This window comes from Hibiscus syriacus, unplaced genomic scaffold (assembly GCF_006381635.1).
Source record: "Hibiscus syriacus cultivar Baekdansim isolate YM2019G1 unplaced genomic scaffold, ASM638163v2 tig00109924_pilon, whole genome shotgun sequence".
NCBI classification, from domain to species: Eukaryota; Viridiplantae; Streptophyta; class Magnoliopsida; order Malvales; family Malvaceae; genus Hibiscus; species Hibiscus syriacus.
Window position 1 is genome coordinate 479657 of NW_024062530.1, and position 19217 is coordinate 498873.

General features: G+C 36.7%; 1 protein-coding gene and 3 pseudogenes across 1 annotated transcript; 1 reads left to right on the top strand and 3 right to left on the bottom strand.

The window, feature by feature from the left end:
* The first annotated feature begins 389 nt into the window (after window positions 1-389).
* On the top strand, window positions 390-3128 carry LOC120210489 (annotated as a pseudogene).
* Window positions 3129-6822: 3694 nt separating this feature from the next.
* LOC120210490 lies at window positions 6823-8239 on the bottom strand (annotated as a pseudogene).
* A 758-nt stretch (window positions 8240-8997) lies between these two features.
* LOC120210491 lies at window positions 8998-12801 on the bottom strand (annotated as a pseudogene).
* A 5229-nt stretch (window positions 12802-18030) lies between these two features.
* Window positions 18031-19217, bottom strand: LOC120210418 (F-box protein SKIP27-like). The gene is made up of 4 exons (XM_039209149.1): window positions 19188-19217; window positions 18507-18782; window positions 18321-18395; window positions 18031-18231 (listed from the first exon to the last, which is right to left on the bottom strand). Exons 1-4 carry the CDS (start codon window positions 19215-19217, stop codon window positions 18037-18039), a joined length of 576 nt encoding a protein of 191 aa, XP_039065080.1. The 3' UTR covers window positions 18031-18036.

The window sequence follows — 19217 nt, forward strand, 5'->3', positions numbered from 1 at the left end:
GATTTATTAATTCTCTAATTAAAATGTATATTATAAACATTTGCTTTGACTAAATATATTATAAATAATTAATATAAAAACAACTCACCTCATAAAACTTGTTTCATTTACAATCATAATCTAAGATCAATTTTAATCCAATTACAATAACCCTTTGAATCAGAATAATTTAAGACATAACCATTTACATTAATTTCTTTATTTGGGTCCAGACTTCCCCTTAGTGGGCTCCAGCTTTATATATATATATATATGTTCTGTTTGAAATCCACGGAATCTACGGTCATGCAGCCACATCTGTATACGATACGTGTACATTATTAAACTTGTTTATTTTGACAGGTGAATTCTATATATATATTTTTTAAATTTCCTTTTTACTATTTTTTGTTTTTTTTCTCTTTGTTGTTGTTGTTGTTTTCCTTCGATCTTTTTCCACCCACAAAAGATCATCTCTTTGGTTTATAACAACAAAGAAGGTTTTGATACTTTGAAAAAAAGAAAAGCCACCTTGCGTTGATTAGCCATGCATTTCTTAGCTTCATGGTAAAGTTCTTTGTCTTTTCTATGTGTTTTTTTGGCAATCCTTATCGTATGTTCTGATTTTAATCATTATTTTTTCACGCGTGAATCTGGGTTTTTGTTAGTAATGTGGTTTGTTTATTGATTTTGACGCAAATTATGTTTTCCTGCGGTTATTCTGTGCGATGATCATGTGTTTTTTCAATGAATGACTTGTTTATTTGATTTCTTGTGTGGGATTTTCCAGGCATTCACGGAAGGTGGTATTCTGAACTTTCAAGTCGTGATGATTTTTCTGGGTTTCAAGTGATCATCTTTCTGATGGAGAAAAGATTAAGGCCAACCAGATTCTCGTTTCTCATGGTTCTTCATGGCTTTGATTGGTTTCTTGATTTCAATGAAACCACAATTTGATCTTTTTTTCATTGTTCGTTTGAAGAATTCTCGGTTTCTTAAGCTTGTTTTATATTGTTTAGGAGAGAACATACAAGGAAGATAAAAATGGCAGAAGAGGCTGCTAATTCATGGATTAGGAGAGCAAAGTTTTCTCACACAGTTTGTCATAGACTCCAGTCCTCTAAATCGCTATGTTTCCCTCTCAACCTACTACCAGACACAAATCAGGAGAGGGTTTTAGGACCGAAACAACCTCTGAATCCGAAATCCGATCACATTGATCCGCTGATCCAGCGGAATCCGATCACGAACAAGCAAAGATCTGTTTCCCCTTCACCCCAGACTGTTTTGACTGATACATTTAAGGAAGCGAGGTCCGAGAGCAGGAGATTCTCAACTCCACATCCTCGAAGGAAAGAATCCGATAAGCGAAGGATAAGTCGCCATTCCCTTGAAAAGCCACTATTCAATTCATTATTGCCTTCGAATACAGGGTCTTTCAAAGTATCGGATAAGTCGAAGGGCTGGAAAGAGTGTTCTTGGACCAGGTGTCTTGACCCTGCTGGTGGAAGGGTTAACTCTGTCGGAGCAGCTGATGAACACACTGTTGATCTTTCCCAGCTGTTTCTCGGGCTTAGGTTCGCACACGGTGCCAATAGCCGGCTTTACCATGGGATATATAAGGAGGAAGCTGTTGCAGTTAAGATTATTAGGGTACCAGATGATGCCGAAAAAGGAGATTTGGCTGTTCGGTTAGAGAACAGTTCAACAGAGAGGTCACTCTTTTATCCCGGCTCTGTCATAGGAACGTTATAAAGGTAATTGAATTTCTTTTTCACTTTGGTCATAGCTTTAAATTATCTTGCATTGAGTATTTTGTTTGCAGGCACATACCATTTCGGTTCTAACTTTATGGTTCGATCCAATAACTAGTTTGTAGCAGCATGTAGAAAGCCGCCGGTTTATTGTGTCGTAACTGAATATTTACCAGAGGGTTCACTAAGGGCATACTTTCACAAGCTTGATCAAGTCTCTTCCATTGCAAAAAATCATAGCTATTGCTCTCGAAGTTGCTCGCGGGATGCAGTATATTCACTCCCAAGGAGTCATTCATCGTGATCTTAAGCCAGAAACATCCTTATCGATGACGAGTTCCACCTGAAAATTGCTGATTTCGGTATAGCATGCGAGGAGGCACATTGTGATCTGCTGGGAGATGACCCGGGGACTTATCGATGGATGGCACCTGAGATGATCAAAAGGAAACCCTATGGACGGAGGGTGGATGTTTACAGCTTTGGACTGATCTTATGGGAAATGATCGCCGGGATGATCCCGTATGAGGATATGAATCCTATCCAAGCTGCTTTTGCAGTTGTGAACAAGGTATATTCACTAATCTCATTCTCCTTTGCTTATGAAAACATCCAAGATCGTGTTCAGTCAGCTGAAGAATGTAATCTTGATGCATAAGTCATGGCATGTGACTGCATTCATAATGTTGATGAACTGAGTTGTTTAGTCCGCATGATGGTAGACCACTAGGAAGCTATGTCATCTTCCCGATTCTCGGAAGTATAGTTTCTCGGTCACATGCAGCGGCTTGAGCTTTAATCGTAAGCTATCCATCCAGGAAGGCATTTGACTTGGTACCATCTACCCTATCATCCAACAATACAATGCTAACCTAAACACCATTTTAGAAACAACAATGGATCGTATATACCAACCATCGTATTTCTCCGGTCTTATGTATGATCTATACATTTGCAAATTCTGATATCATACCCTTTTTTTCCTAGAATTTGAGACCCGTGGTCCCAGGAGACTGTCCGCCTCCCATGCGAGCCTTAATCGAACAATGTTGGTCATTGCATGCAGACAAGAGGCCTGAATTCTGGCAGATAGTAAAGGTGTTGGAGCAGTTTGACTCGGCGTTTAATCAAGACGGAACCCTGAATTCGGTACCGAGTCCGACATGTCAAGATCATAAGAAAAGGTTCCTGCATCGGATCCAAAAGCACGGTCCCGTGCACCCTTACAATGCTCCTAAACCTAAGTTCACATGAATTTTATTGTGACCTGGCTTTTGTAGTGTCAACTGGACACAATTGTAATTAAAAAACAAAGGTTCGTTTTCTAATCTGTTATTTATTTGTACACCGACTACATTCATGTGAGAGTGAATGAAATAGATTGGTAGGCATGCATCAAGCTGTGTCTTTTAATGTCGCATACGCATGTTTTTACAGTTTCGAATTTTACAACATTTTAATGAATATTTAAAATCATATTAATCAGGTTTTTTAGATTAATCATCAGTTCGAGTATTATTAACGGTTACTCGTCATATTGGTTGGTATCTATTCGAAATACTCTAAACACTTGACAATAAATGTTCATATATTAAAGATGCTTTTAAAATTGGATTCGAGTTGACATTCAACATTAATTTGAAGATTGAGAAATTAATTTTTATATATTAAGTTTATTGGTACATGAAATTTGAGAGATACATGCACGTGGGTTTTCTTGTTATCTTTTTCCACAATCAATATTTTGAATTTATCAATACCATTCTTGTCATTGTGTATGAGGATTTTCAAATTAATATGACATCTCTGTTATACCAACCTAAAGTAATATCATTATTAATATATATTTAACAGTTGGACATTTATAAAATAATTAATTATATGTTTTATTGTACTAAGAACTTAAACATGCCTAATAAATATAAATTGCCGAAATCATTTTTGGATTCAAAAATAATTTTTCTTTTAATTGTTGTTTGTGTTTAAAGAATTAGAGTTACTATCGATCGTTTTGATCTAGACATGACCGGATACCTATAAAATTATTCTTTAAGTGCATAATTAAAAGTTAAATTTAAGAATCGATTAAACGTGAAAAAAATTAAAATACTCGCATGATATCTAAAATTAGTATTTACTTAAATTTAACTTTCAAAATTTAGAATCGATTAAAAATGACATTTTCTTATTTTTTTTCAAGAGAAAAAAAATGTCTATGCAACGCAAGCTTTTAAAAGAAATGGAAGAGAAAAATTGGATCAGTAATAATAATTGGGATCTGTTCCAAATTGTCTCAAAAAGACCAGAGTCTAAGCTAAGATTCAGATTCAACAGCAATTTTCTTTCTTTCCAGTCGATTTAAAACGAACCGAACCGAATTAACCGCCAATACTGAATAAAGTGAAAACTTCTGGTTCAATTGCTACCAAATGATCATTAGACATTGTCGATGAAACCAGTTTATCATCGCCATACTCAAATCGATGTTGTCCTCTTTGAATGTCATGGGAATCCTCAAGGTCCTCCCATGTCGAACTGAAGACATCATTATAGTTGAAAATGGATGATAAAAGGGTACAATTTGAGATGCAATATTGTTACAAGGGAAATGACAAGAAAAAGGGATCAATAGAAGAAGCCTTGAGCTAATCATTGTACAAACATCCTTCTTTTTTTCCCCTAGGAATCACCCTTTGCTTCCTTATCCTTAGTTTGTTGTTTCTCTTCTTCTCCTGATGAAGCAAGAGCACCACGGGAGGTGAAGCCAGACCTTCATGTTTCATGCACCGATAGATTCGAATATCTGCAGAAACTGAGATATAGAGCACCATGGGAGGTGAAGCCAGACCGTCATGTTCTTTGTTTTTCACGTCAATATACAGTAAATGATATGTTTTTCTTTTTGGCAGAACAATGATTTGCGAGGCATATGGTAGAACTTGGATTTCTGATTTTCCGTACATGACTTGTTACCCATTGGATACAGTGAGCAGAAGGATGATGATGACCTCGGGTGGAGGGGATGTTAAGTATAAGAGTACACTGCATGCAATTACACAAATATGGAAAACCGAGGGCGTGAAGTCAAGTCATTTTATTGTGGTGCAAGGGCAAAGATCCTTGTATTAATTACTTACAAAGGTACTGCGTTGTATTATAACGATATTGGGATAGTATAATAATGATATTTGAAATGATCATCTAACTTAGTTGGTAGAGCACAAGGTTCTTAACCTTGAGGTTGTGAGATCAGTTTCATGGAGGGCATTTTATAATTTGGAGGTCTCCTACGAAAGAGCTCTCAACCTAGTGTTGGGGGTAGCCTACTATCTTATCTCCCCTTACCCCATTATATATGGAAACAAGTGACAGCCATTTTTTATAATAACGGTATTTCCTTTTCCCACACCCGCTTCTCCAATAAATAGTAGAAAAATACACCATTTTGCTTTCACCTTCCCTCTCCAACCACAACCGCAACAACAGAGGTTTTTTCCTGGAGAAGAGAAACTGGGTAATCTTTTATTTTCCTTTCCTTTCCTCTCTTTTCTTTTCTTTTATTTTCTTTTCCTTCAAGAAACGAAACAGAGTATGTAGCTTCTAAATTACTTTCCTCCGTTCTTCAACTTATTGTTGGCTTGGTTTCTTGATGTCATGGAGGCACCATTGATTTCTTGATGTCCTGTGTTTTTATATCATATTGTTTGGTTGTTTCATTGCAGGCTACAAGAGTGAATTGCAGAATGGAGCATGAGCCTTTACATCCACCTATATCTCAAAGATACAATGGTAACCTGACTTCTCAGTCAGGAATTTTAACTACATTACTTCGATAACGGAAAGTATTTGAGGTGATGCCTCGGTGACACGGACCTTGCAAAGCCCTATTCCTTGAGTAATCCAGCGCAGCGAATCGGCTGTGTAAAAACTTCACCACCAGCCTTTATAGGAGCCCCACAAGAGAACAATGAAGTTTCAGTTCTAAAAGAGTTGGCTATACAGCATTTATGAAGATTGCGAGTGCTCCGATTGACCGAGTGAAGCTCTTGATGCAGAACCAGAATGAGTTGATCAAGTCAGGTCGGATGTCCAAACAATAACCAAATGTTCGAATGCTTCTCGACAACAATCAGAAACGAAGGCTTATTTTCCTTTGGAGAGGTAACGCTGTATTTACCATATCATTTTTTTTTTATCAAAGGCAACTTCCATTGCTGTCCTACTCTGAAGAGTTAGATTTGTGCCATTTAAACCATTGAACCTTTCGGTGTTGCAGGTCATAACTGCGTCATAAATTATGTTTTCAGTCGTGAAGATATCGATGGACTCGCATTCTTCAACAGGAAATCATTTTCTTATCTACCGGTTATTTTACACTGGAACACGCTTGGGGAACGATGTCAAAAGCAATAACATTGGCAAAGGCAGTTTAATGATTTAGCATATCTATGTAGAAAACTCTGAAATTAGATGACATTGTTGGATTCTACCATGGATTTACTGTTACGATTCCGAACAGGGCGTTAAGAGTGCTGCAGATTCACTTTTAAATCCTTGGCGACCATTTTTGTTGCCCCATTACAGGTCGGTTGAATATATGAGATACCGATATCTAAAGCTTTCAAAATGCCATTTCCTAAATGATATGGTTTTGATTTTGGCAGGAATTGTTCTAGGCTGGTGTGTGGGTAGATGTTCTGTTTCGTTCGACACGGAGTGCAGAAGAATGATGATGACCAGCGGAGGTGTTAAGTACAAAAATTCAATGCATGCAGCTGCTTACATTTCAGAGCTGAGGGTGTGAAGTCCTATAATGGTGAAGGGACAGAAGTCGTTGCAATTGCAGTTCGCCAGGTTTATTGGTTAATAACACACCTACGTGATGCTCTTAGTGCTGAAATCGAAAAGCCAGGTGATGGCAGCCTAACCATTGGAAGAATGCCGGAGATGAATGATAGGGATGTGCCAGAAGCAGTCATTACATTCATGGTAAAATGTAAAGTATTTTGCAGACTACAATCATAAACTTGCAAAGGTGACTAGTTTCAAACAATTGGGTTTGAGTGTTTGACACACATCCAAGAACATATGAATATGAAAAAGAAATTTTCTAATACAAGTGCTCAGTATCAATTATAATCAACAAAAGAAATGTTTAGATCCTGTTACCGGTCAACTCCAAAGCCTCGTCTAGAGAATCTAGTTGCCAAAGGATGATGGTAAATGGTGGAGCTGATTCCAGGGCCATCACTTCCATAGCTCTTCCATCGGAATCCCTCGTTCTTGAGCAACCTCACGGAACTGCTTCATTTTCTGCACTGCAACAATCGTAGCTCTGGCATTGTTAAGAGCATTTTTACTTCCAAGTTGCTTCCCCAACGCGTTTTCAACACCTGCCATTTCAAGAACAATTCGCACACCTCCTGCGATCACTCCGGTACCAGGAGCAGCAGGTCTAAGCATCACCGTTGCTGCCCATAATCACCCTCAGACCTGGCAGTCACTTACCAATGACATCAGTGAAACCGCATGTTAGAATGCCTTCTTTACTATTTTACAACTATGGGATGGCAAAAGCCCTACGTTAAGCATTGCCTTACAGGCAACGAGCACAGTCAGACATTCGAATGCAATGGTAGACATAAACAGGCTAAAATCTAAATCAAGTTCAGCAAGAAACCTCTTATCAATGACATTACTTAGCAAAAATCAATTGAACACAAAAAAATGAAGTCTTTGCTATGCACCAAGACAAAACATTTACAGTTTCAACAAAACACCCATTGAAGCATGCTAAAAGAAACAGCTTTTTTCCCTAATTGACCAAAAGAGGGACTTGAACTCCTTACCGATGTGGGAAAGTCAAGTACTTCGTCATAGGAATAGTAACAATATTCCTCCTAGCATTTACAGCCGATTTCTGAACAGCACCGATGACTTCCTTAGCTTTACCAACGCCACACCGACTTGCCCCTGCTTATCGCCGACCACAACAATTGCCCTAAAATGCAATTGCTTCCCTCCTTTAACCACTTTAGTAACTCGCCTAACTTGAACCACTCGTTCCTCAAACCATCCTTCACTTTATCTTTCTTAACTTTCCCGAACGCACTCGTTTTTTTGACTTTGGAATCCATAACGGAAACATCATTTCCCAAACAGAGATTCCACTGTAGGCAGGGCCGTAGAGCTCCTCGTAGGCGGCGGCGATTTCGTCCTCTGTTTCCTCAGGGCCATCGTCGAAAGGTGGCGGTGGAGTGAAACCTTCAGGAGGTGTTGGTGGGTCGAAGACGACTTCCTCTTCAGGGTCGAGGTCGTCGAAGAAGGCGGTGTCGATGTCTGAGGCTTTGGCCTGTGGTGGTGCGAGAGAAACGGAAAGGGAGGGGAATGAGGCGGAGAGAAAAAAGGGTTTGGTGGATTTGGGGAAGAGGGAGGAAATGGAATGATTTGGGGAACGAAAGGAGATGGGAGAGAGCTGGGGCTACTGCTGCTGTGGTTGCTGCCATAGATTAGTGTTTAAGCGTAAAAGAGTGACGAGAAACTGATTGTTATCCCCTTTGAGAATGAATAGTGTCTTAAAGGATGTAATGTAGCGACGGTTCATCATATCATTTGGGTAAAATTAACTTCAGCTCCCTCGATAAAAATATCATTACAAATAAATTACTAATCGTTAAATATTATAAAATAATAACATTTACATAGTATATAATAAGGGTAAACTACAAGGGGACCACCAACTTATGGTCAAAAATCATTTTGACCACCAACGTTTCAATTTGATCAATCAGATCACCACTACCCAATTATTTAAATGCTTCAATCAAGCCATTGGCCGTTAATTTTTAACGGAGGTGGTGACATGTCAGTTAATAAAATTGGCTTAATTATATTTTGACCTCAATATTTATACATTTTATCAATTTAGTCATCATTTTAACTCAATTAAATAAATTTAACATTTAATTAGATGATGATGTGTCATTAAATGATTGGAGGATATTTTTAAATTTTAATTTATTTAATCTAATTTATTTATCTTCCAATAAGGTGGTGACACATGTCACCATCTGGTTAAAGAAAAAAAAAATTATTGTTTTTATGTGTATAAAGAATATTAATTTGAATTAGGATAAAATTAAAGAATATATAAATTTTGAGACAAAGTATTATTATACCAGTTATATTAGACTTATGTTTCATTTTTTTAACAGAGTAATTCTTTATTAATTTGATTAAATAATCTAAATAAAGAATATATAAATTAAGTGGATAGGATTACATCTACTTTATTAGTGTCTTAATGAACGATGACATTTTCATATTGATATGCTGCAGGGAACTCCTTTCCCTGTAATACCAGGCCCAGAAAATGGCTTCAAGAGATCATTCGGTATAATCCCAGCTCCATTTCTGTTTCTCATATTGCTGTTTGTGTTTCTTTCATCAATGATCCCTTCGATCTCTTTTCAATCTCCCATTAAGTTTTTCGAATGCTGCATTATAACCGGATCTTTGCCCCATGATGGCTCCATTTCTTCTCCCAAGTACTCCTCGTCTGGCGAATGATTCGATAATACATCCAAAACCGCCATCACTTTCGTCGCTGCATTCGAGAAGGGAAGCATCGGAGTAGTGCGGCTTCCGGATCTCCACGAACACTTCCAATCTTCGTCCGAAGGGTTCTCGGTCGGCATTTTGGTTCGAGCAATGGTAGATTTATTAGGAAAGTAGCCTGCATATGTGTATTGGCCGAAGTTCACGGCTGCGTGGTGTCCCGAAGTGACCCAGATAATAGTTTGATGATTCTAATAAGTCTTGTGGGGTGTTAGAGCAGGCCACCATGGTTGATCCTTTTTGTCACCGTGACCGACGGTACGGATTTCGTTCCACCATTCTTGAAGCTCGTTATCGGACTCCACGAGATTCGCATTTGGATAGTATGGTCGACATAAGCCAAACCATTGTTCCAGAGCATCCCAAATAAGTAGACCATCATTGGCACAAAGCTCATTGAGTACTTGCCGGGCGAGAACGTGTTCTATATAGTCCCATCAGCATTAATCAGTGATTCTCGAGCTAGAGCGTTAATCTCTATCGTGTACTGGAAATGAGGATGTAACAGCCTATATTTTGAGTGCATAACACTGATTGCCCCTTGGTTGCGATAATATAAGGCTCGGTAACACAATGAGTCCTTAACCTGCAAACAGAGACATCAAAGGGCATGCAATTCAGTGGCATATACGAGAGATGACATTCAAAGAAAAGAAAATACACCTACCATGTAACAAGTTGATGATAGCCCGCATCGTGAGCGAGGACATGAACTTTTGCTAGCCGCCAGAGCCAACACGCCGTTGAATCCCAGGAAGGTGCATACACTTGCTTCCAGTGCGGCTTCCCATCCATTGGTGGTCGAGTTAACTCGATGGCAAACAGCCTCAACGTGTCATTAGAGTTTAAGAAAAACAGTGTTCGCGGTCCATACAACGTCGTGCTGTTAAGCTCACGGACTTTCTTGACATATGGTAAATATAAGTCGTGGTAATCTAGTATGAACAACCTTTTTCGTTTCAATGCCTGCACGATACGAAATTTGTACATACAAATTAGTTCATGATGTATGGTAATGGAGAGTTGTTGTAATGTTCTTATAAGAGCCTTGTCCTGCACCTGCTCTGCCGCGTGACACCTCCGATCTCTCGGTTGATCATTTCTTCGGTGATTGCAGATTCTGCCGGGCCATAGATCTTAGGATCCAGTTTGCTCTTCAATGGCCATTCCTGCAATAATGAGCAATCAGATGCTTTTATGGAGGAAAATTAGGTGATATTTAATCAATGTGTCTGAATGTTACATATAATGTTTACCGATCATACTGTGACTCGAATGCTATCGGATTTAGACCAGAAAGTGTTTGCCGAGCAAACTCCTCATCCCTAAACAAAAGATTTGTCCCCTGCAAATACGAAATACAACTACTATTATGATCAATTGCAGTCCAAAAAACGGAGTAGAAGGGTGAGAGTTCTTACTAGCCATGGTATCAGGGGCCTCGAACCGCAGCATCTTCGCCCCTGGTCATAGCCGTGAAAGTCTCGGAAGGACAGTATTCCAAACCCCTTGTTCCTTGAGGGGAGGCAAGTTGATTCCGTCGCTGAAAAGCGATCTACAGCAGCAATGTGTGGAAACGCCGCACCAGGTCGGCGATCGTTGTTCTCGACGGTCGTTATCAAGCAATGCATCAATGAGATACAGTCTTTGCTGAAAACGTTAGCTGCATTATCTCTGAGAAGCATTCATCTCTCGGCGCGTAGAAATGACCTCCCCTTTTCTCTGATAGTGGATCTGCATCAACACCCTTGATATATCAGCAGCATAAGCATGGGTACAAGAGTAACATAATTCGATCGAATACTCATCCTTAACATTGGTACATGGTCATACCTGTTCCACATCGGGGTCTCCCGGTTCTACATCGTCGAGGGTAGGGAATTCCGTCCCCCCAAGAAGGATCTTTTAAGCACCGGATTGTGATCAGGGTCTCCCAAATCATTATAAAGTCGTATCATATATCCTTTCGGAACGTTTGAGCTCTCCAGTGCCATTGCCCCGCAAACTCACCAGTTCTTTTCTCTTAGGCTCTTCAGTCCATTTGGAATCTTTGATGGTAAATACGACTGTTTCACCATAATTAGATAGTTTATTATATGATTTCGTATTTTTTGTATGATTAATATTTTAACGATCCAACTCTACGAGAATGACCTTGTTTACAAAGAAGACTCGCTTCTCAGGATTCTCAAACTTGGAGTGAATCCAAGAAGCACATTTCACCTTAACCGGTCATTAGGGAAGCCGTCGATTCATCGACGTACATCTCTCGATGGTGCTCGTTATCCACAAACACTGCTCCGATCTCTCTGAATTCTCCTCCGACTCGAAACTTGGCTCATACTTTTATCATCACCATTGTGACCCACTCGATGTGCAAATGCTTTATCGTCTCCTTTTCTAATCCAGTCGCTGCATACATAATCAAATTCTGATTAATCTCCTACGTAATGTTAAATCAAACCTGATTTCTTGATTTTGGATGTTGTCAAAGCTGGAATTCATTAAGTACTATATATGGCAACAGTTTATGGTGGCAAGAATTACTAACATGTGGCAATTGGATATCAAATTGTGTGGCAGCAGTAAAGGTTCTCTAACAGCAAAAATTTAATCAGCAAGTAAGAAATGGCAACAGCTCAAGCCATAAACAATGGCAGCAGCAGCAAAAATTAAATGAAGCAACAGAAGATCTTGACGCAGCAGCAACAAGGATTAGCACCTAAAGCAAAATTGTTTGAAGTGAGATTTTTATGATTGGCAGCAACCAAGGATGCTTAGCAATTAAGATAGTAATAAAAAAAATTGAAGATAAAGCACCTAGAGAATGACGGGTAAAATTATAATAAGATTTGTTTAGTCCGTTACTACTCCTATATATAATATGTCTTTAGCTTTTAGTCTAATGTAATAAGAAGGAAAAAACACAAGATAGAGAGAAAGCTTAGCAAAGCTTTATAATGTTTGTATACTAGTCACAGTTAGTATTGTGTTCGTGTATCATATTTTGGTTCGTATCAATCATATCGTGCGAGTTATAAATTATCAAATGTTCATTCATGCTTCCAAATGCATGGCTTTTATTAATAACTTCAGAGTTCAGACGTTAGACTTACTCGGATCCAGCTTCATGCTAACAAGCTCCAACATAATAGATTTACCGAACAAATCTTGTATATCATCGAGCCCTCGGTCGAGTCCGATATGAGTGATGAAATCGCCGACGGTTTCTTTAACATTGACGGTGGCCTTTACACGAAGAGGTAGTTCGTTGGTATCGTTGTTGTTGCTTTAATTCTGGTCGAGAAAGAGCTAAAGCGACGGCTTTGCCAGTTTTGTCGAAAGAGAGACGAGAGTTAGGGGAGGAGGAAGCTAAGGCAGACCACTTCCATGGATGAATGGCTTGTGAAGGAGTAGAGTTTTGGAAGTGGTGAACGTTGGGCTTCAACATTGTTTTGGGGTTAAGGTGGGGTGACCACCTGTTGATTTCTTTTTAACAGGAGAGTGTTGGGATATTTAGTCCTTCAAGTATATGTTACCTATCAATGTGATATTTAATACAAGTATGGGATATTTCAGTCACCATTCCAATGGGGACAAAGTCAACGATTTTAATGTAGGCAACATCTTGACATGTTCTCCCATTACTGGATCTTAATGAAGGGAGTGGGCGATGTGGGACACACTTACCTCTCTTTTTATTGTTAAGTTTTTTTCTTTTTCATTTTAGTCCTTTACTTCTTGAAATTTAGTCTTCCTACTTGTTTAAAAGCTAGAGCCTAGTGATCTATATTAAATTCAAACATGTGAAGTGTGTTGTCAATTCGACTAAATTTAAATCAAACCTTTGAATATTAAAACTCCACATACCAAATTTATCGAAATTTATTAACAATGTAATTAATTAGATTTAATTAAACTTTAATTCATTAATTAAGTGATTTTAATAATAAAGATTCTTGTTTTCTCTATAGGTTTTTAAGTTACAACAACTATGTTTATAGGATGTATGCATTGTCAATGATTATGAAAGATTTTGAACATATACTATTTTCTTGTAATCACTTCATACTATTAAAAAAACTTGGATTTTGAAATAAGAAAATAGAGGGACTATATTTTTGGAAATAAAAATAGATAGACTAAAATTTTAAAATCTATAGAATACTGAGAGTAAAGGCATAATTAAACCATTTAATTAATTTTTATTAACTTTTACTTTTTTACTGTAATATTAATTTTAATTTTAAAAAGGCTAAACTATAATTGAATTCAAAAAGCATAAAATTTGTTGTCTCCGTTTTTATTTAATTAAGATTTTGTCACTTTAGTTTTAATTTAGTTAAGATGTAGTCACTAAAGATTAATTATCATTAGACTTTTTACTTATTGATGTGTCACATTGAATTTATAAAATTAAAAAGGGTAAACTACACCAATGGTCACTAATTTTTGAGTAAATTTTTGTTTTCCATATTGAAGTTTCAATATAACAAATTGATCACTAAAACATCAAATAGGTCCTTGAACATTTTATATCTAATTTTTAGTTTATCATTCGCTATATTCAATTGCTTCATGTCAAAAAAGTTCATTTCTAAGTTTTATTTTTAAAATTTAAAAAGTATATATATATATATATATATATATATATTGAAAAATTAAAATGCTTTTGAGGTAAATTAGATACAAAATCATTGTTTAATGACCTATTTGATGTTTTAGTGACCAAATAGTTATTTTTGAAACTTTAGTGGGGAATGAAAGAAGTTACTCAAACATTAGTGTTCATTTGTGTAGTTTACCTATCACGTCAGCAATCTTTTAAAGTTCTAACGACAATTAACTTTCAGTGATCACATCTTAATTAAATAAAAACAAAAGTGATTAAATATTATGTTTTTAAAATTCAATAAGGAAAAGTATACAAAATAAACATAAGTGATCAATCATTTAGTTTACCATTTAAAAATGATATCATATATTACTCATGTTATTATTAATAATAATTTAAATGATTATAAAAATAAAAAATTATATTCATGATTTTTTTTTAATATTGTCTTATTGAAAAATAAAAATATAAAATTACAATAAGTGTTTACAACTATTATCGTAAAATAAATATATAATTTGAATATTTTCCTAAAACATTAAAACTATGCACTTTAGATCTAATTAAGACAAAACATGAAAAATATTAAAAACCTAACCAAAAGACTCGAATAAAAAATAGATATGAACAAATCTGATTGTATCGATAAATGAAAAATATAAACTATTGAAAAAACACTGAGAATCGTAAATCAGAATCGAGCGTCGTGAGAAACTATTCACCAATGTAAAATCGAGTATCCAAATTCAATTCAATGGATAATAGCAAATAAAATCAACAATATTATAAATAAGTGTCAACTTGATCAGTCGTGACATCATCAAATCAAAACATGAAAAATATAAAATAAAAAGAACGGTCAAACGTTTGAGAAAGAAGACGAAAATCGTGCTATAAAAATAAAATAAAAATATGTTACAAAGAAAAAAAATGTGTCACGCAAATAGAATAGTTTTTGTTAAAAATTAAAAGAGAAATAAAGAAGATAAAATCGGTGATCAGCAATTAATATTAAACAAAATAAAAAAAATGATCTAATTTAGATAAAACGATGTAAGCTCTAAAGAAAAAAAAAGACGGGGAGAGCGGCTAGGGTAAAAATATTATATTCATGAGTTAAATTAAGTTAATAAGTGATAAATGATATAGATTACGTTTATTATTTATTAAATTAATTAATCAAATAATATATCATGAATAATTATGTAATCACTAGCTATTATAAATTAATATAAGATAAAACATGTGTTGACTTGTTGAACCCACTATGACCCTAAAGACTATACGTGTCAAGCACGTGGTATTAACGCTAAAACACTTGCAAGGAGAGACTTAAAGATCTTCAACAATTGTTGCCTCGTTGATAGCTAAGACCGCCATGTTCCAGCTTTCGAAAACCTTCCCTAAAACCCTTTCTCTTCGACCCTCCACCAATGTCTCACGACTCTGCTTCTCCACCGCCGCCTCGAAACGCCCCGAGGTAAGATTCTTTTGCGTTACTAATTGTTAAGAAGAATTGATTAGGTAAGCTTAAGGCGATTGTTTATGGAGTTTTTTAAATGATGATTTTCATGGCTTGATTATATTTCAGGGTAGAGATGCATATGAAAGTGCAAACCCCAAAGCTGAGTTCGCCTACAGGGTGGATACTCATCCGATGAGACTACGCACGACGCCAAGGAGAAAAACGAAAGGAGCCGCCGGAATGGCGGCTGACAAGCGAAAGAAATGACGGACAGAGCGACGGACTGCTCGAAGCGCCAACGAGACGATGAGACAGAAAGCTAACTATACGCGCAGGATTCCAAGGAGAGTGGCCAAAACGCGAGAGATAAGGCGAAGGAAGGCACCGAGAAGGCTTAGCAAACTGCGTACGAATGGAAGGAGGGAGCGCAACGTGTGATGGAGAAGACCGAGGAGGTTGCCGGTACGGTTGCCGATAAGGCGTCGGGAGACCATGCCTAGTGTGGGAGAGAGGGAAAAGTAGACGGCACGGGGAGCTTGGGATGCGGCGAAGGGGACGGGACAGAAGATAAAGGAGACGGTGGTTGGAAAAACGAGGAGAGGAAGATGGATGAAGATGATGTGGATTTGAGGACGAGTGTTGAGCGAGAAGGTGATGAGAGTTTTTGAAAGAATATTAATGAATTGTCGTTAGTCTAATGGCTAATCTTTAATGTTCTAAGTGTTTATTCTTCTTTATGAAAAGGAAATGAAAGAAAAAAAATTTAAGGCTGTGTATTTGTTCAAGATTTGGGATTATCATGCTTATCCTATTTAATAATAAATCCTAAATCCCACGGTGTTGATAAAATAGAGTAGAGGCAGAGACTGATCAACACTTGAATCAGAACTAACAACAAAAAGCTTTTTCAAATCAATGGCGTGATCTTTTAAGTTGTATATGATACTACATCGATCTTCCTTCTTTTGTTATAGTTATGAATATAGAAAAAATATACATTTGCTCTATATTTATCCGTATAACAAAATTAACGTTAGTCATTGGCTTAGTGTTATCTAATCATTTCTACTTGCAGACAACTGAACCATGATTATATTATTTGTTTCACGTGCAGTTTCTTCTCTAATCTTCACACAAACACATTAACCCAATATGTTTTCCTGTTGAGGAAAATCTCCGTCCTCCACTGAGAGTTAATAATATCCTCTCCATGGGTCTCTCTGAGCCTTTTGTTGTGGTACATATTCAATTATGTTTAAGTCAATACCGATCAATCAAGAAAAGATCCAAATGAGAATTTAGAAATAATTGAAGGATCCAAGTGAGAATTTATGGTGGAGGTAAACTTTTAAAAGTTTTGCAGATATGAATCACTCAACAAGCCTAGTACTTCTTCAACCTTTGGTTTCGTCATCCAAAACCAAGTAAAATGTCGCTTTGCAGACCAACATTAATGGTGGATTCTAAATATGTTAATCCATTAAGTAAAATTGTCTGTTCATAAAGAAAATGCACGATCTTACTTTAAGAGGGAATAAATACGTAACTTATTGTTGATTTGTCTGTTTTATCAATGCTATTCCATTTTTTGAGTTACTTGAATGGCCATCAATCTGTGGAGATGTGTGGTAGCTTAGGGTTTTTCTATTGCAGCTAGTGAATGGGTGAAAGGGAAAAAGTATGGACAACAAGAATATGGTAAAGCTATCACAAAAGAATCTGTTGGTAACGGTGATTACCACTCTAATGCAAAGAACTAATTTATCAGATGAAAGGAATATACTAGGCAACGAGACAGCTAAAACTTTGATCAACAGTTAACAGGCATTTGTTTTTTAGAGCTGATAGTCTGATTAAATTTTAAAATCAATTTAGTTTTGATACAAAAGTCAAGGTGACTTAACATCAACTGGATTTCTTAAATTACAAAATTTCAATGGATTTCCGACTCTTCAAGAGTGGAACAAGATTTGGAAATACGTTTCCCATCACTAATCAGTTCCTATATTTATGGTCTGTCCATAAATCACAAGCACAATAGATTTATCGTTCATTGCAAAGTATTTCTAATTTATTAAACCTCAAAGGAATCTGCATCTTTGTAACTTTAGATCTAAAAGCATGAAATTTCATCCTCGATTCAGCTTCAACCATCGTTACAAAATTACTTCAGAACTAAAACTCACCGAGCAAAAAACAAAGTTGATCTTTCGGAAGATGATAATTGAGTTTTAGGGTTCAAGATTCATCCATATAATCTAGTAAAGAAATCAAAATAAGAATGACTTTAACGGAAGTAGAGAAGTTGTGGAGGAGGAAATATCTAAATTTATGATATTATTGGAAAACATGTCCATTCCAATCTCAACTTTATCACATGAGAAGGGATAAAGATAGCCCTTCAAAACAATAACACCCGAATCTGGATTTTCTCTTTCTTTTTTTCTTTCTTTCTTCGTGTACATAAGATACAAACAACCATATCTTCAACGAAACATTTGAAGAAATTGCTTGTCAAGATGTTACCATGGACAAAGATCACCCCTTTTTAATATACAACAACTACTGCTCTGCTTCTACAAGCTATATCTACAATCTCCTCCGTGTCAAGCAAATAGTGCCACTGAAATATCAGCAAGTTTCTTCCTGTTGATGGACGTATGAGACCTCCGTTGCTTTGGTGCATTTGGAGCTTCAATGTCCTCCAATTCACTTGATTCCTCCAAGTCTATGGATGTTCGAAAAGCTTTCACCTTTCTTGGTGTGCTATAAGCAAAATGAGACTGCTTTGCAATCACAGTCTGAGCAAGAAAAAATTAGAGTCAAAATCAGACTAAATAGTGTTAATCAAGAAATGAAACATCCAAATTAAACTGTTTCCGATTCTCACAGCTTCGCTGATTGATTTAGAAACATTAAAAAGTTGCTTCAAATCTTCATGTTCGACACCACAAATAATCCTAATCTGCAAAAAGGAAGAAAAAAAAACAAAAATAATTCTCATCAATAACAACTCGGAATCCAAAAATAGGAAGTAATGAAAGAAACGAAGCTTTGGGTTTGTTTTAGTTCTTACAAGAACATCTTGAGGTAGTGATTCGAGAGCAGATTTTTCATGGCAATCATCAGCCGTCAGCATCAAAACAATCCTCTCGCTGCATTGCCTTTTCATCAATGGAGCTTTGGTAGCAGGCGTGATTTCCTCCATCTCATTTGAAATCCCAACCCTTTTCCTCCCTAATCCAAGCGTACATCTAACCAACCCTAACCGTGACTCTTCCTCCTCAATTACTCCGCGTTTCAAGTTCAGTGAATACGAACGATATACTCTGCCCAAACCATTGTCCAGAATCTATCAAATTCAAATACAGACTTCCAAGGCTAGATTTTGTTTTAGACGTAGAGATGAGATAAAACCCTGAAAATTGAGCGAATATTACTCCTCCTTTGTGCTGCCAACTCGCTCTTAAAATGTAAACTTCCGATAAAAGGGCATTTGATATTTAAAATGAGAGAATATTTAGGCTTTTTTTCAAATCTAGAAATACTCGATAATTGCAATTTTGTTTTTAAAATGATAAATATGTTTCCTTTTTATTTATTTATTTCGCTCTCTCGTGCGTGTCGGAGATGGAATGAAATTTAATATTGCTGCCTTTGGCGGTTAATCTAAAAACTAGCCGTTGGGAGGGACACGTGTTAAAAAAGCAGCTTACGGGTGAACAAATTGAGTGCTGCTGCGGCCTGCTATGTTTACCTTCGCTGTTTGTTCGCCTGATACGGACAT